This window comes from Ambystoma mexicanum, chromosome 9 (genome assembly GCF_040938575.1).
Source record: "Ambystoma mexicanum isolate Mex_15411 chromosome 9, UKY_AmexF1_1, whole genome shotgun sequence".
Lineage (NCBI taxonomy): Eukaryota > Metazoa > Chordata > Amphibia > Caudata > Ambystomatidae > Ambystoma > Ambystoma mexicanum.
Window position 1 is genome coordinate 416,165,473 of NC_090931.1, and position 15,119 is coordinate 416,180,591.

General features: G+C 46.8%; 1 protein-coding gene across 1 annotated transcript in view; it reads right to left on the bottom strand.

Moving 5' to 3' along the window:
• Positions 1-15,119, bottom strand: part of TMEM132E (transmembrane protein 132E) — a 1,510,109-nt gene that overhangs the window by 33,234 nt on the left and 1,461,756 nt on the right. The window contains exon 8 of the mRNA XM_069614886.1: positions 635-914. Coding sequence (XP_069470987.1) covers positions 635-914 — 280 coding nt within the window. The remainder of the gene's footprint in view (positions 1-634; positions 915-15,119) is intronic.

Sequence of the window (15,119 nt, forward strand, 5' to 3'; positions counted from 1 at the left end):
TAAGCCACCACACAGTCACTATATGGAGGTAATATAAGAATTTAAACACAGCAACAAGATGGAGAGGGTATACAACACCAGAAGGACAATGTCAAACCACCGAGTCACCAAAAAGAGAAGATATACATCACACGCTCCCCACATAAGTTAACATAAGTCACCTGTTACCAGATAAAGGTGATATGAGCACACAGGAGCAGAATGTAAAAGCAATTACGGTTATAAAACAGAGAAGGTTTACCCTCGGCTGACACCAGATTTTATGGTACCAAACAGTTCCCATGGAAGGTAAGGAGTATTTAATGTACATATGTACCATATGCAGGTGGCAAAGGCCATCCAAAAGATCCCCGCTGGGTGATATATATTTAGAAAAATTAATATAAGATCCTAAACAGTGATCAGACTCAGATTGTATAAACCATCAAAACTTCAATTTTTGGAGATGGTATAAGCTGCCAAGCAGCCACTAGATGCACATGGTATGCGCCATCGTGCAGTCAACAGTAACTTTTTATCACGATTCATGGGGTAATGTGGCCCTAGTCATGGGCAGGTGGGAGCGGTAGAAAACCAACTAAGACATTTGTTGTTTGCTGCCTGTGGGCTTGGCATGCAGTTCTCAAGCCTTCACCTTGAAGGTGGTGGTGCCAGGCTCCCGCCCAGCCAGCGTGTTGCTGTCCACCATCTGAGCAATTCTGGGGTCATCCACTTTCATGAAGTCATTCACCAGATCAGTGACCTCCACCAGCCAGTCATCGCCCAGCATGGTGACGACTTGGTCGGTGCCCTCGGAGGAGGTGGTGTGGAACTGGGTGAAGACCTGCAGTGTTGCATGCTGGTACTGCAACGTGCAGCCACGGCTCTGCCTCTTGTCGTCCTCCTCATCGTCGTCATCACTCTCCCGGGCAGACCTGGGGAATTAAGCAGAGGAGTCATTAGATCTGACTTTCATCTTGGCAACATCAGCAGTGGAACACAAGACCATTCTACTCTAGTTGTACTAATAACAGGAAGCTGCAGTCTGCCACGGGGAAAAACATTACAATTACTCATTGCAAGTGCTGTGAAAACCTCATAGAAATGTTTCAATTCCTACAACACTGAACTGCATCATTCACACACAATCCACTGCCCCAGTGCATCTCAAGGCTACTGTGCTCTCCTATACACTACCCTACACTCCCCACAAAGCAACTCACCACTGGGACTCTCACAATGCACATCATTGATTTACACAGGCATGGGCTTTATATATTGTATCAGAAATCCATCTAGCAAGCAAGGGAGAACTCCATAAAAGTGGGGGGTTGGAGGGGAGGAAATGACAATGAGAGCAGCAGGGGTGAGGGGGTAACAGGTGCTATCATACAGTCAAATGGCTGTGAGGTGATCCTTTAATAATAGCTTTTTGTTTTATTCTACTCCTGAATTGCAGGAGAGAGGGGGCCAATCAGATGTGCATTGGTTTGTAATTCCAGAGCCTTTACTGACCCCGTACTGCAATCCTTACATATGCAACCTATATATATAGATCACTGCATATCAACTTGTCATATGCAGTAGAAACGTAATCTAGGGCAGCACGAACTACTGTCACCTCAGTTGCTGCATAACAGTTACTGAAGCCAGTAATTCTACTGAGACCTCCAACACAAAACTGTACCTATCCAACCCACTGAACCTCTGTGGCCTCAGACACTGCCCAAGACGTTGTTGTAAAAGTCACAGTTAAATGCTGCCAAGGGGGGCACATATATCAATTGTGCAAGTAACATGGTGATGTGGAAAGTGACGTGGTGGATGACATTGTGTGTGGAGATCATTGAATGCAGTGCTTGTTATATAAGGGGCCACAGAAGCAGGTGCAGAACGAGAAGTCTGATGATGGAACACAATGAAGGACGAGTGATTTGGGGGGTGGAAATTGGTAGTTGATTAGTGTGGGCACCAGCTGGTGGGTACAAGGGGCCTTAGGGGTAATGTGGTAGGCAAGCTTTTGGGCAATTTGTGAACAGCAGAAACTGTGTGCAGAAATGTTGCACGGCTGAAGTTTCCCATGAGAACACAGCCCCAAGCACAATCATTCTAAGAAGTACTTTTGAGGTCAGTGAGCTAGGCACCTGGGTGCAAGAGGAGAATTGGCAGAGAAATAGGAATCAAATACAGTTAATTAAAATCCAGCCACCGTGTGGTACAGTTTTTTTCAGACTACACTTGGTAGAAAAATGTGAGGTGGCAGCTGGGGGGCCAGAGCATTGGGGTAGGGGTAATAGGTCGTGCAAAAGGGAGCCAATCATCAGAGAGAGGTTTTGGTGTCCTTTGCAGTTGTCCGTGGGGCACATTATTGGTCAGACTCATGTGAATGTCTCGCCTTTTGCCATCTCAAGTAATTCATGAATTGGGCATTGCCAACAAATGGCATACAAGTGTTTTTTTTACTGATCAGCACAATCACGTAATTGAGGGGCGGTGTGAGAAGGTTCTTGACATCACGAGAGGTGTTAATGTGATTTTTTAGCAAGAAATGGTCAACCCAATCGGGTCACTTAGCATACACATTCTCATGGGGGACTGACGTTGTTCCACCAATCACCTTCTGTGATAGGCCCTCAAAATGTAAGTAAAATGTTGTATGATAATTATGTAATTTGGATATAAAATGTTTAGCCGCAATGGGCAGCCTTGACACATCATTTTATTCAATTCAGTTCCACAGGGCTCTCTGAACCGTGCTTCCCAGCTGTTTGGGTCCAATAAATCTGTGTTACCTCTTGCTTGGTGTATGCTCCTTTTTTTTATTGGATTTTCGTTCCTGTGATTACTTTTAACAGAGGTCTCCTGGTACAACTTAGTGCTCCACCCTATTACATGTGCTACTGTTCTACATTTGCTGGCTGCACATTACTTACTGACACACCGTGTAACTTTTACTACTGTGATTTCAATCACTGAACATCACCACCTGATCCCACTGTAACTCACACTGGTATATTCACTGCCACTGGACATCGCCTACTGAGAGTTCCAGTGCAACTCAAGCTACTGTGACATATACACACTGCAGATGCACAACTGATTACAGTGGATCACACACATCCTTACGTTGCTCTCAACTGCTTTATATCACCCACTGCCCTGAGTACAAATACCATTAAATACTGGCGGTGACTATGGTCTGAACCCCCACATTGCTGATTTGAGGTATGTGTAGGGTCTGTCATCTCTGACAGAACACTGGGGGCTGGGGACCACCATATGGCTTTTGCTGCTCCTATTGCCTCTTTAAGAAACCAAATCAGGATATTATATTGAAATCTACTAGCCGGGTAAATCAGGATCTGCAGTATTTGTCCGGTTTTTATTTATTTATTTAATTTGTAAAGCACACAAACAACCCGGATGCATTGAGGCGCTTTTGCTGGTACAAGTCAAGGAAGCATACTTTGTCATGCAGTTAGCATATTACGTCAGTTATGAGGGCAATAGATCGGTTACATAGAAGAGAAATAGTATCATGCATGTTGGTGAGCAGAGTTCCGATGATATTTCACAGGTCTGTGGGATGAGTGGGAGAGGTTGCAGGTTTGGAGAAGAGCTGTGCTTTAAGAGCTTTACGAAAGATCTTAATTTTGATATTTTGCTGATGCTTACTGAAGTGCACATTCAGTAGTGACAAGCTTACTTCTCCAATGGTGAATCAGCAGTAGGTTGCAGCGCAGGGGCGGGACCTGCTGGTTCTGCTTGTGGCGCTTGGCATGAAGGGTGGCTCAACCATAATGTGCAGCTGTGCACTGACCCTCCACCCATTCACCCATAATGGTGACGTCAATAGCCCAGAGAAAAGCAGAGAGGGACCAGCGTACGGGGAACTCCTTCTCCCTGCATGCATACTGTATTATAGTGCAATGGGCCATGCCTGGCTACGGCGTACAATGGTCATGTGCAAGCAGGGCCCACTGACCAGGCTGGCTTGATTACTGAAGTGAGAGAGTATTCCTATGCACCCTCTTCTCACTGCTACTGAATTGGGAGCTTCAGGAGTTCATGTTTTACAGCCAAAACAAGTGTGCTGTCTGCATGCACAGGGCTATGAAACAAGACCCCCCCCCCCCCATTGCTTTCTGGTTCCAAGTGGTTGTGGTACTTGCTGGCAGGATTTAGAAACCTTCGAAGGCTGTACCAGGCAGACATGTATGGTATTTTGATTTGCTTGTCTGTTTGTGAGAGAGTGTGAGATGTGGGTGTCTGTGAGCCTGTGTGTATGGGTGTGATTATGTGCACATGTTCGCATGCTCATGGAAGTGTGCAGGTAGGAGGGAAGGGTGCCAGGGGCAAGATCGAATTTTAGTTTATGAGCAAATTGGAAGGGGCATTGATGACATATTGGCAGCATCAACATCATGAAAGTGTTTTAAGTGGCGATTCTGACATATACTTGTGGCATCAGCATGCAGTGGTAATTATGACATATATTGGTGGCACCAGGGTCATGAACATGCTTTAAAGTTGCAGTGATGACATGTATTGGGGGCATGAGCATCAAGAATGTGATTCAAAGTAGCAATTATGTCATGAGCTGTGGACATTAGCATCCTGATAGTATTTACACGGGCAATGATGACATATTGTGGGCACTGCCATGTGCTTTACTGTGACAGTGCTGGTATACATTGTGGAAGAGGCATCTCATGTGTAATATTGGTGACCTGGAATCTCTTGGATGTTTTCATTTTACTCTACAGACCTAGTTGGAAGGTTTTGGACGTTTTAACTAATTTTTAGCAAAACATTTGCTTTAAAATTGCACCCTTTTTAGAACATTCTCAGGGTGAACCCACCTGAACTTCCTTAGGTTAGTTAGAACTCCTTTGCAATGCTTGGTCTCTCTTACAAATGTGTGGGAGATATTTACTCCCATCCAATGAAAAATGTCAACAGCTGCCACAGACAATGTGTGTATCCAAACATAGATCCAAAATTGCGGGCTAGCCTTTTATGGGCTTGGCTTGTATTGAGGGAGCAGCTGTTAAAGTTAAAGCAGATGCACCTGTGTGCCAGAAGCCCAGCAGACCAAACCAATCCTTGGATGGGGACGATTGTCAGAAACAGCTACAAGTCCTTCACAGAAGCATGGGCCGGGAAGAGAGAAAATAATCACTTAAAAAGACTATGGAAGGAAGAGTGTGGTGCGGACGTTTAGAGTGTTGGAGACCTGAGTGTAAGGTAGAGGCCTTCGAGGTGCAGGAGTGGGTAAAGGTGTAGGAGGAGTTAATGGTGCTGGAGGAGGTGAGACAACATGTCAGGGTAAAAGACTTAAAGAGCCAGGATGGGGAAGGAAGCAATACGGGGAAAGTAGAAAACCACTAGAAGATGGAAGATAACGTTGGAAGAAGGCAGGAAAGGCAGTAGGAGGAAAGGAGAAGAAACACAATGTGAAAGAGGGAAACAGTGGCAAGTCCCTTAGAAACAAAGGGCGAGAGTATCATGGAGAGAGTGAGAAAGAGAGAGAGGGAGAGACAGAGAGAGAGAGAGAGAGAGAGAGAGAGAGAGAGAGAGAGAAAAGAGCACGCTAACCTATCTCTTGTCGGGAAGAAGTGGGAAGAAGGAAAGGCACACAACACGACATTGGGGTGTTGGATGGCAGCCAGCTTGAGGGCCAGAGATGAAGTCTAGTGCCAGGGCCGTAGAAACAGGTGAACATAATGTCAGTGAGTAGGGGAGCAAGTCAGGGCTAGTAGCTTATAGGTTCAGAGCCCTAAAGCAGGGAGTTGACCCCATCAGGCAGATAGACACTGACAGGGTCTGGCGGTCCCCTGTGAGATTCTGGGGAACATGCTCAAGAAGAACTTAGAGGTGCAACAAGAGTACCTGAAGGATCTCGGTGACACCATCCACGCATTGGTGATATCAATCACTGCCCTGAGTAACCTGGTTCAAGAGACTATTGGTGACACTGAAGAGGGACTCGGATGGAAGCTATTTGAACCACAGGCCATTGTCCTTTCAAAAAGGGTGGTGAGTGACATTGGGGTGAGACGCACATGAAAGCTACTGGTACCAAAGGCATTGCCTTGTGAAGCAGGAAAGACATGGTTTGTGCCTTGGCTTAGACTGGGATCTCCACCCCTTCAGACGAACCATGAGTGGGGAAGGAGAAACCTTTAGACAGGGTGACAAAGGGAACCCCTTTACACAGGAAAGAGCTTTTAGACATCATGGGGAACCCAAGCGAAAATTGTAAGTGAACATAAACTGTGTGATAGAACAAGTATTCGACATTTTCTAGAAACAACACCACCCTTACTAAAGAATTGTTATGCTCACAGGTGTCAAGGGCAGGTGGCTTTAATTTGCTGAGCACTTTAAGGGACAGGGAACTAACTCAATGATTAATCTCTTATGTTTATCTAGGGTTCAAGCTCCAATAGAAAATGTCTTTTTTTTATTCCCTCTCATGGGTGCCTCTAGAACCCTAATACAGACACTGTCCTTGAATCACATTGATGTCCCCACTGGCGCTTCCCATTGCCTTCACGACAGACCCACAACCTAAATGGCCCTAAATCACCATATAACTCGTACACACAGTCAATGGGCCTCATCACGTGTTAGGCGGATATCGAAGAGGTTAGACCTGGCAGGCAGAAAGGCACCCGTGAGCACAACTCATAGTTTGCCGGTCCGGTTATAACGGCACTGGTAGCTTACCAGTGCCGTTACTACCGGACCGGCAAACTTATAATGAGGCCCAATGGTGGTTGTCCAATGCATGAACCATCAGAGTTAACCATAATCATAACAGTATTTTAGCTGTATACTAAATGTGTTATTATTGCTCAATAAAATTGTACTCAAATTACAGTTCTCGAGAAGGATGAAACCTGAATCTGACCTGTTCAGATTTGAGCAGTTGGCCTCAGAAGTGAGCACTTAACGCATTGTGCTACATGGCCTGCATGTAAATAGGGCCTGCATAGATGCCGCCTTGAGTAGCCAGCTAGTTGTTTATCTGTGGAGGGGGATTTATCCTTTTTCGTCGCGGATGGATTCACCAAATCCATCCCGGCTGAACACAATACGCCGCAAACCTGGCATGATGAATGCTCCGTGCGGCCAACACATGACCGTTGAAAGCGTGGTTCTATATCTATGTTCAGTGTTCCAGGGCAGAAATGAGACATTGGGGGCGATAGAGGGGAGGGGATGGGGTTTGGGGTGCGAAGAGAGCAGAGGGGTGTATGGGGGTGAACCCCCCCTTTGCAAAACAGGGAAGGGATGGGGAGGGAGGAGGAAGGAGAGATATATTTGGGGGTCGGAATTCATCAGGAGTGAACGTGAGAGCAGTGTTCCATGGGTGGGATTTGGTGGGTAAAGAATTTGGGGAACTACTACACTATTCTCATAAACATTTGAATTAAAAACTGAGCCTAGCCTAGAGGTCACTTAATATCATCCCCTTCCAGACTTTTAGTGACGTCAAAATGATATAACAGCACACACAGATGCCGGGCTACGAAGAGGAGATAGCAGGTGAAATCAAAAAAGGTCACTTTAGAAAGACCACTGTGAGACCTCTCAGGGCCATCTTTCTAGAGCGACCTGTCATGCCCCTCGCCGCACACAGAGGGGAGGTGGAAGATGGCTGTCAGTGTGTTCGTGTCTACATGGGTTTTGAGGGGGTGGATGACTGTGTGTTTGGGGGGCTCAAGGGGTCTGTATAATCTGAGAAAATTATTTTTCGAACAAAAGTTGGGCTTTATTAACTGTCTTGTTGAGATTGCCAAACTGAAGTTTCAATAAAAAAAAAAATAATACAAACAATTTATCTGCGAAATGGAGGGGTGGGATTTGGGGGGCAAACAACCCCCTATTTGATGTCACTGCCCGCAAGGACAGGAGACGGTGGGTGGGGTATCGGCCTTAAGGGGGATTTAGGGCGTTTAAAAAAAAAAAAATCCTTATATTATCGAATATTGAAGGCCGCACAAAATCGCAATAAAAAAGTCTGTCTTTTTTTGTGTGTAGTCCTCAATATTCGGAAATATCTCACATAGCGGAAGCTGTACGGCGCCATTCGCTTCAGTGCTCCACATCAGAAAACACACCGGCCTACCACAGTGCTCAGGTGCATTGTGTCCTGTGCTTTCTTCGTCTCCTTTCCACTTCCCGTGGACATCGAAGAGCTCGGCAGGGGGCAGTGGGGTTACTGGTGCTGCGGTAGACTGGAGGCGGAACGTTTCCCTGGAACCCAGCGGCTATGGCTTAGCAAGAGATATGGGACTCTGCCAAAGGCCAATTAGAATAAGAGATGAAAAGAACGTCTCACCTTGCCTTCAATGGCACTGGACAAGGGGGCAGACAGAAGGCGGCATTAGTTCGAGGGTCGCAGTTGAAAGAACCTAACTCTCAGCAGTCTAATACACCACCAGCAACCTTGTGAAGGATTTAAAACCAATGTTCGCTATGTTGGCAACATATTCCACAGTCCAGCACATTGCTCATGACTATTTCCAGTCTATCGCTGGATATTTTCACCTGCAATTGCTCTTTTCCATGTGGGATTCCTGAAGGACCATCCAGTCAGGCTTCCTCAATGGTAGTTACCCGAGGTGGCGTTATTGATCACATGTGGGCATCAACTTTGGTTGATTAGCGATGTACCTGCGTTGGGGAATGAGGGTTTTAGGAGCTATAATCCAGACAGTCACTCTGTTCATTTAACTTTGCATTCCCAAAAGTAAGCGGTCCCTCTTCCCTGCTGCAGTCTAACGTTTCACTCCCATTGGCAGAAGAGGGAGCCCCTATCTGAGGACGCACACCAAGAGCAGTGATCCCCCATTCCTGAGCAGGCGTCCTCCTCTGAGGCAATGATGAGCGGGGGAGAAGAGGAATTTGGAGGAAACTTGCACAAGCCCACAAGTAACCCCCAGACATGGTTTAGCCTGACTGAGCATCATCAGTGAGGATTAGCTTGGGTTTCTAGGCCCAAGCAGGCTCGGGACTCACGTCTTGGCAAACTCATCCCACTCAAGGTGGCATTTGCAAAAGGCAGATGATGCCAGGAAGGTTTTGAATTAATTTAAACTGCTAGCATTGCTATGGTCCACCCTCCAGACCACTGTTTTTCAGCCTGTCGTGCTATTACAGAAGTGGAAAGACTGTATGCAAATCAGGCTTGCTCGCACCACTCCTGCTGCGACCAGGCCTGATTTGCACATAGTCTGTCCCCTTTCTGTAATGGCTTGGCAGGCTGAAGAACAGTGGTCTGGAGGGTTGCCCAAAGATATGCCAGAGGTTAAGACTAATTCAAAATATTCCAAGCATTAATCATTTTGTTATGCTTTTAATCCTTTTCCCATTTAGCTGAAGACTCTCGCAGTTGCAGATAAGATGGTAGCAAGTGAGCGACATTCAATTGCCCTGGTTTGAAACACATTTAAACCCCTGCAACTTCTGTGAGTGTTCAGTCCATCTAATGTCTGCATCCATAGTCCACAGCCTGTCCTACCCTAGTCCAACCCTGGCCCTAAGGGTTTCACTGCACTGGGCACCAATATATATCAGTGTACCATGGAAGCACACATAGGATTAAAGGTAAAAACAAAAAAGGAAAAAAAGAAAGAAAATAAAAGGAAAAGTTAGACCCCTATAAATGGGGAGTTTGTGATTTTTTCGCCACGGTGGTATCATGTATTCTGTGCAGCAATAATGACAAACTGGTGCCCAGCTACACTTATGTGGCCGCCTGAAGTATATATGGGTCACAACCGAGACACTTTTATTTGCCAGCCAGAAAAATGCAGCAACCACTGGAGACCCGGTGCACTTGGGAGAACCTGATCGCCCCTGCGGCAGAAATTGTGGCCACCGGGAGTGAGACTGAGCCCGTGAGGAACAGCACTGATCTGACATGGTGGTTCCAAGCTGCAGCGCCACTGGTCGGGAATGCGCTTGATATGGAATGGCCTGTTATGGACAATATGGTGTCATCAGAAATCCCGCCATGACATGATTCACATTAGAAGTACTTGACCAATGGAAATACGGCCCATTGCAGAACATTGTGCCAGGAGATACCATGAAGGTGGGCACATGCCATTACACAAACCGTACAATGGGCCTTGCGTAGTGGCCCGTGGCGCCCTCAGACATTTTTCATAGGGGTGGTCTGATGAGGCCACTGGGGTGGCACACCAACACAAACACATAGAGTGAGGCGGGTCGGTGGGGGGGGGCAGCGTTTTTATAAGGGTGGCCCTCTGCGTAGCCTCTCAATAATATAAGCCTATCTGGAATATTGCCCCCAGTATGAATGCACAATAACACTTATTGCATGCTATACTGTGCTAAGAGTAATACTGGCTATTAGAGAGATGTGCCAGGAGATGGTCAGGAGGAATCTGCTAACATAAATGAAGCACTGACAGTAACAGGCCTGAGCGTAGTGTTATTAATATCTTCCTAGCAGATGCGCGCCAGAAAACTGTGCCAGGAGGATCATGGCTATCCCAATGATGTGTAAGCTGGAGTGTGACATTATAAAGACTGCACCCGAGGGAAAAGGGCAAAACACATGACTCTGAAGTAATGCATATCCATTAGAAGGACGTCTGAGAAAGAAAGTCAAATGTCTGCCAGAAATGGGGTCCCTGTGGAAAGACTGCCCTTCGCATTAGGGCAGAAATAGGGTCAACAGAACGATATGCAAAGGGAAATGAGACTGTTTTAGGTTCCCTTGCTCTCAATATCTTCAGACTGCCACCCTGTAGAGTGCTCCACAAGCAGCACCCTAATTCTGGGCTTCTTCTGGTGCATAGACAGGAGGCCCCCCGTACAGTCAATGTGGAACCTCCCAGTCTGGGTGACGAGCGAGTGCCCCGGGTGCTCCCTGGGCAGGATGGGGTAGGATAATTATGATAATTACCTGTTATCAAGCAGCAGTTTATTAATAAAGCATCTCACTCCCATGATTTTCAAATACAAATCAAATTTAGTTTATTGAAATGGTTTGACATAAAAGTCTCACAATTCATTATACATTGATCTTTTTATAGACCATGCTTTCTGCCAGGAACCTCTTCAGAGCGGGTGAGGTAATGAACACTAATGGATAGGGTAGGCAGGGAGGAAACTGGGATGGTAAAAGCACAATTGATGGACTCGGGTCCGTATGCAGAGCGAAACAGCTGGGGCTTTAGTACTTTCACCAAACCTTCTGTGACGAAGCCTCCAACTATACCCTTGTTCTGGGGAAGAGGGCATCCGAGTGGACTGGCAGAAACAACTCGCGGTGTGATGCTTAACCCGTGGGGGATATGGGGAGGGGCCCCTGACCATCCACTTTCCCCTATGTGGGAGGAGGCTGGGCATCACCACCTTTAGAGTCCCAATCTAACCTCTGCGTCTTCAAGGACTAAAGCAATTTGGCAATTTCCAGTGCCTTGTGAAAATCGTACCCCAAAACAATATACAAGATGGCCCTTCATTGTCACAAGCATGAAGGCAAATAGAACACCAGTGTTTCTCTTACCTGGAAAGATGCAGCAAGACAGGAGCAAGGAATGCAGTCCCAAAATGGAGCATCCGTGGTCATGCATGATGGCCTACAGAGTAGGAATGGCAAGATGGCGGACAGTGTGGTTTAAAGGAGCCACAATCCAGCCGAGATGAGGTTCCTGTACATTGTTATTTGACCCAGATGAAACCCGACAAGCATGAAATCTTCACCGATATGACCTGTGAACCACTGAAGGTACTAAGCTGCAGGCCCTCACTCAAAGTCCGACCTTAGACGATGAGTCAACAAAGTGTAAGCATGGTAATGTGCAGGCAGAGAGTATGGGTTTTCGGAAATCGAGGAAGGTGTGACTCCAATGGAGAGTGGCTGATGGGAGATGGGGCAATTTTAAGGAGAATTGTCGAGGAAGAAGAAAATGGAGGCAGGAAAGAGGTGGGTAGGAGGCCCAACAGAAGATTAAGGAAGAGAGTTTGAAGAGTATGGATGTGCTGGGTAGAAGGGTGGTGAAGGAAAAGGGGAGAGCTAGTTCGGAGGAGCAAGCACCATCATGAAAGTGTTTTGCATCTGGGGAAGAGAGTGAAGGTGAGAGAGGAAGGACATTGTACTGAAGGAGGGAGGAAGAGTGTTACAGCAGAAGGAAGAGAGTGACTGGAATATAAGCTGAGGAGAGGGAGGAGGAACTGTAGGAAAATGTTGTGGAGGAGGTAAGGAAAGACCTGAGGAACATCCGCAAGGAGTAGACAAATCACAGGGGCTAGGCGTGAAGGAGAACGCAGAATGTCAGTCCCAACATCAACTGGATGCAGTTACGAGGAATGTAGGCAAAAGCATGTGATTTTTTTGAGAAACAGGAATAGCCGAGAGCCCCAGGTATGACCACATGGTGGGGTGTCGAGGAGGAGAGTTGGTGGTCTGGTAGGAGAGGACCATTACAGAGGGAGGTGCATAAAGCACAGAGCCTCCAGCTGGAGTAAGACCAAAGGCCAGCTGTGCTTTCAGAACTTTACACTGAGTAGTTGAACTTTAACAAAGCAGCACGAAACCGGGGAGAACGGATGACCCCCCTGTGTACTCAACCAATAAGAGGTTCATCAATGGGATCCTGGAAGTAGTGTTAGCCCCTGAAAGACTGTACGTGACTAGATGAGTTTCTGACACGCTATTGAACTTTGATGGCAAGGGAATCCTTGATAGACATTTTTACTCCAGTGACTTGAGTTTGCATTTTGGCTTTGGAGGTATCTAGCCTGAAAATAAAATTGGCGCAAAAAGACTTCAGCCGCTTTATGTGTTTTGCTCGATGTCTTGACACTTCATAAGGTTATTTTCTAAATGGGGATGCAGCAGTAGGCGGTTACAGATGCTGTAGGAGTTAAAACCTTTGTTGGTAGTAAGATTTTAACCGGAAGCACAATGTGATTTTCTTATCCAATATTCCTCTTTCGTTATCCAGTATACTGTGTGTCCTCGGTCGAAGGCTTCGTAGAACAGCCATGTAATGAGATTCCCCGGGTGCTAGTGCTTGGGTTCATCCCTCAGGCTTGCACTGAAAGGAGCACACTATCTATGGCCATGTACTCCTAATCAACTGCCTTACTTATTCACCCCTAAATCCTCAGCAGCTGATAAAATGTGAGAGGGCCAATCGTAGGTCGCTGGCAGAATTATCATTTGTATCTAGTTTCTTGAAGTACACTAGACATTTAATCTAGTGAATTGATACTATGGTTCTATTTGACCGTGTTTCCAAAAGGTTCAAACGTATTCTGCCTTTCCAAATTCTGTATTGTTTATAGTTTGTTGGCGAGATTTTTTCAAGACTGAGTTAGATTTCATTGCAGTTTTGGGACACAGCGAGGATTGATGCAGCCCTTGCTTCAGTGTGAAGTCCCACACACAGAAGTGATCCCTTCTTTCCACTTGTACAAATGATCCTGTATCGGCATAGTCCTTCAACACCTACCACGGGAGATCCTGTTTGGAAGAGCAGAGCGACCCAAGTACCATCCAGGGAGGTGAGTGGAGATGGGAGAAGAAGGAGATTGTACTGGGGGAGTCAGAAAAAGTGTGAGGAGAATAGAGACCAGAGTACTAGCTGAGGAGAAGAGAGGAGTGAGGAGAAAAGGGAAAGTGTATTGGAGGATGTGTGGCGAGACCTGAAGCATGTGGGGCTTGGAAATGGCTGCACTATGCTTTGAAAGAACAGGCAGATGTGTGCCAGGCAGCCTTACTCTTGGAGTGCATTTTTTCAGGTTACTAAGGAGGACAGATGCAGCAGAAAGGAACCAATAATTGCAGGGACCTTCTGAAGGCCTTTGATGAGATACCGGTTGCTCTGAGAAACTAATTGCAGTTGCTTCATCTCCCATGCTTTACTGGAGAGAGCAGTGGGAGTGGTAAATGGGGGCGGGGAAGCAATTGCCACTCTGGAGCCCCCTTCCCATGTCCTGATGCATGCCCATGCTACCTTCTTGCCCCTCACTTTAGCATTGTCATTGCAGTTTAAATATATACAGTCGATGATAGAAGATCGTCTTGTGAGGATAGCTCAGCAGCAACGTGCTTACCTTGGCAGCAAGATGACACGGAGAAACCCAGGTTCGATCCCCGGATCCACGCTTAGAAACCTCTGGGCATTAAGCACGCTGAAAATAACATATCCTAGCATATCATATGTTTTTGAACATTGCAATACATGTTGCATGTCTGGCCCTGTACTTTCAGTGAGCCAAAAGCAAGTGTAGGCCTTTGGCACCTAACTTCCGAGCTTTTGCTTCCATTTTCTGAGGCGTACCCCACGTGCCATGCCTGTATGCCATTGCCACCAGAGGGCACGACACTCTGCAGCATACTAGGTATGCCCTGCCACTGGCACCAGCATAATTGTATGGGCTCTGTCCACACTGTCCAGCTTTCGTTCCGGTTGTACTGATAAGTGGGAAGAAGACCTGGCGATGAGGGAACCTGAGCGAGAACATTGGCATCACCGTCCAGGAGAAAGGGACGTTTATTAAAAAAAAGGGGGGGTGTTGCCTGTGTGTTGTGAATCGAATGTGTGTTTTGAAGACAGTTTCAATGAGGATGTGCATGGTTGTGACTGAGTGCACGAATGGGCGTGTTTGTATATGTGTGTGATATTGTGTGGAAAGTGTGCATTTATATTGTGGGTGCATCTCCACTGGTACCATGAATGTGATGTACAGTGTCACTAGACACCATCATCGAAGAGCAGTGCAGAGGCAAAACTGCCCTATATCTCGACACAGGAAGGAAAGAAAGTATTATTTTTTTTTTGTAAAGGGCAACAGTGGTATGCTTGTGAGTTAGGCAGACATAAAAAAACAAGTGCTGGCATACAGAGCCGACCGTAGGGGGGCGTGAGCCGGGCGACCGCCCGGGGCGCCACACCCCCCAGGGTGCCATATGCCCCCACCACGCCAGCTTGGGGGAGTCTTTCAAGGGCTCCCCCCGAGCTGGCGTTGTGGGAGATGGCGCGGCAGGCAGCCTTTTGCTGTTAAGAACGCCCGTCACCGCGGGTGCCTTTAACAGCAAAATGCGCCATTAGTCTCCCACCACGCCAGCTCGGGGGAGTCTTTCC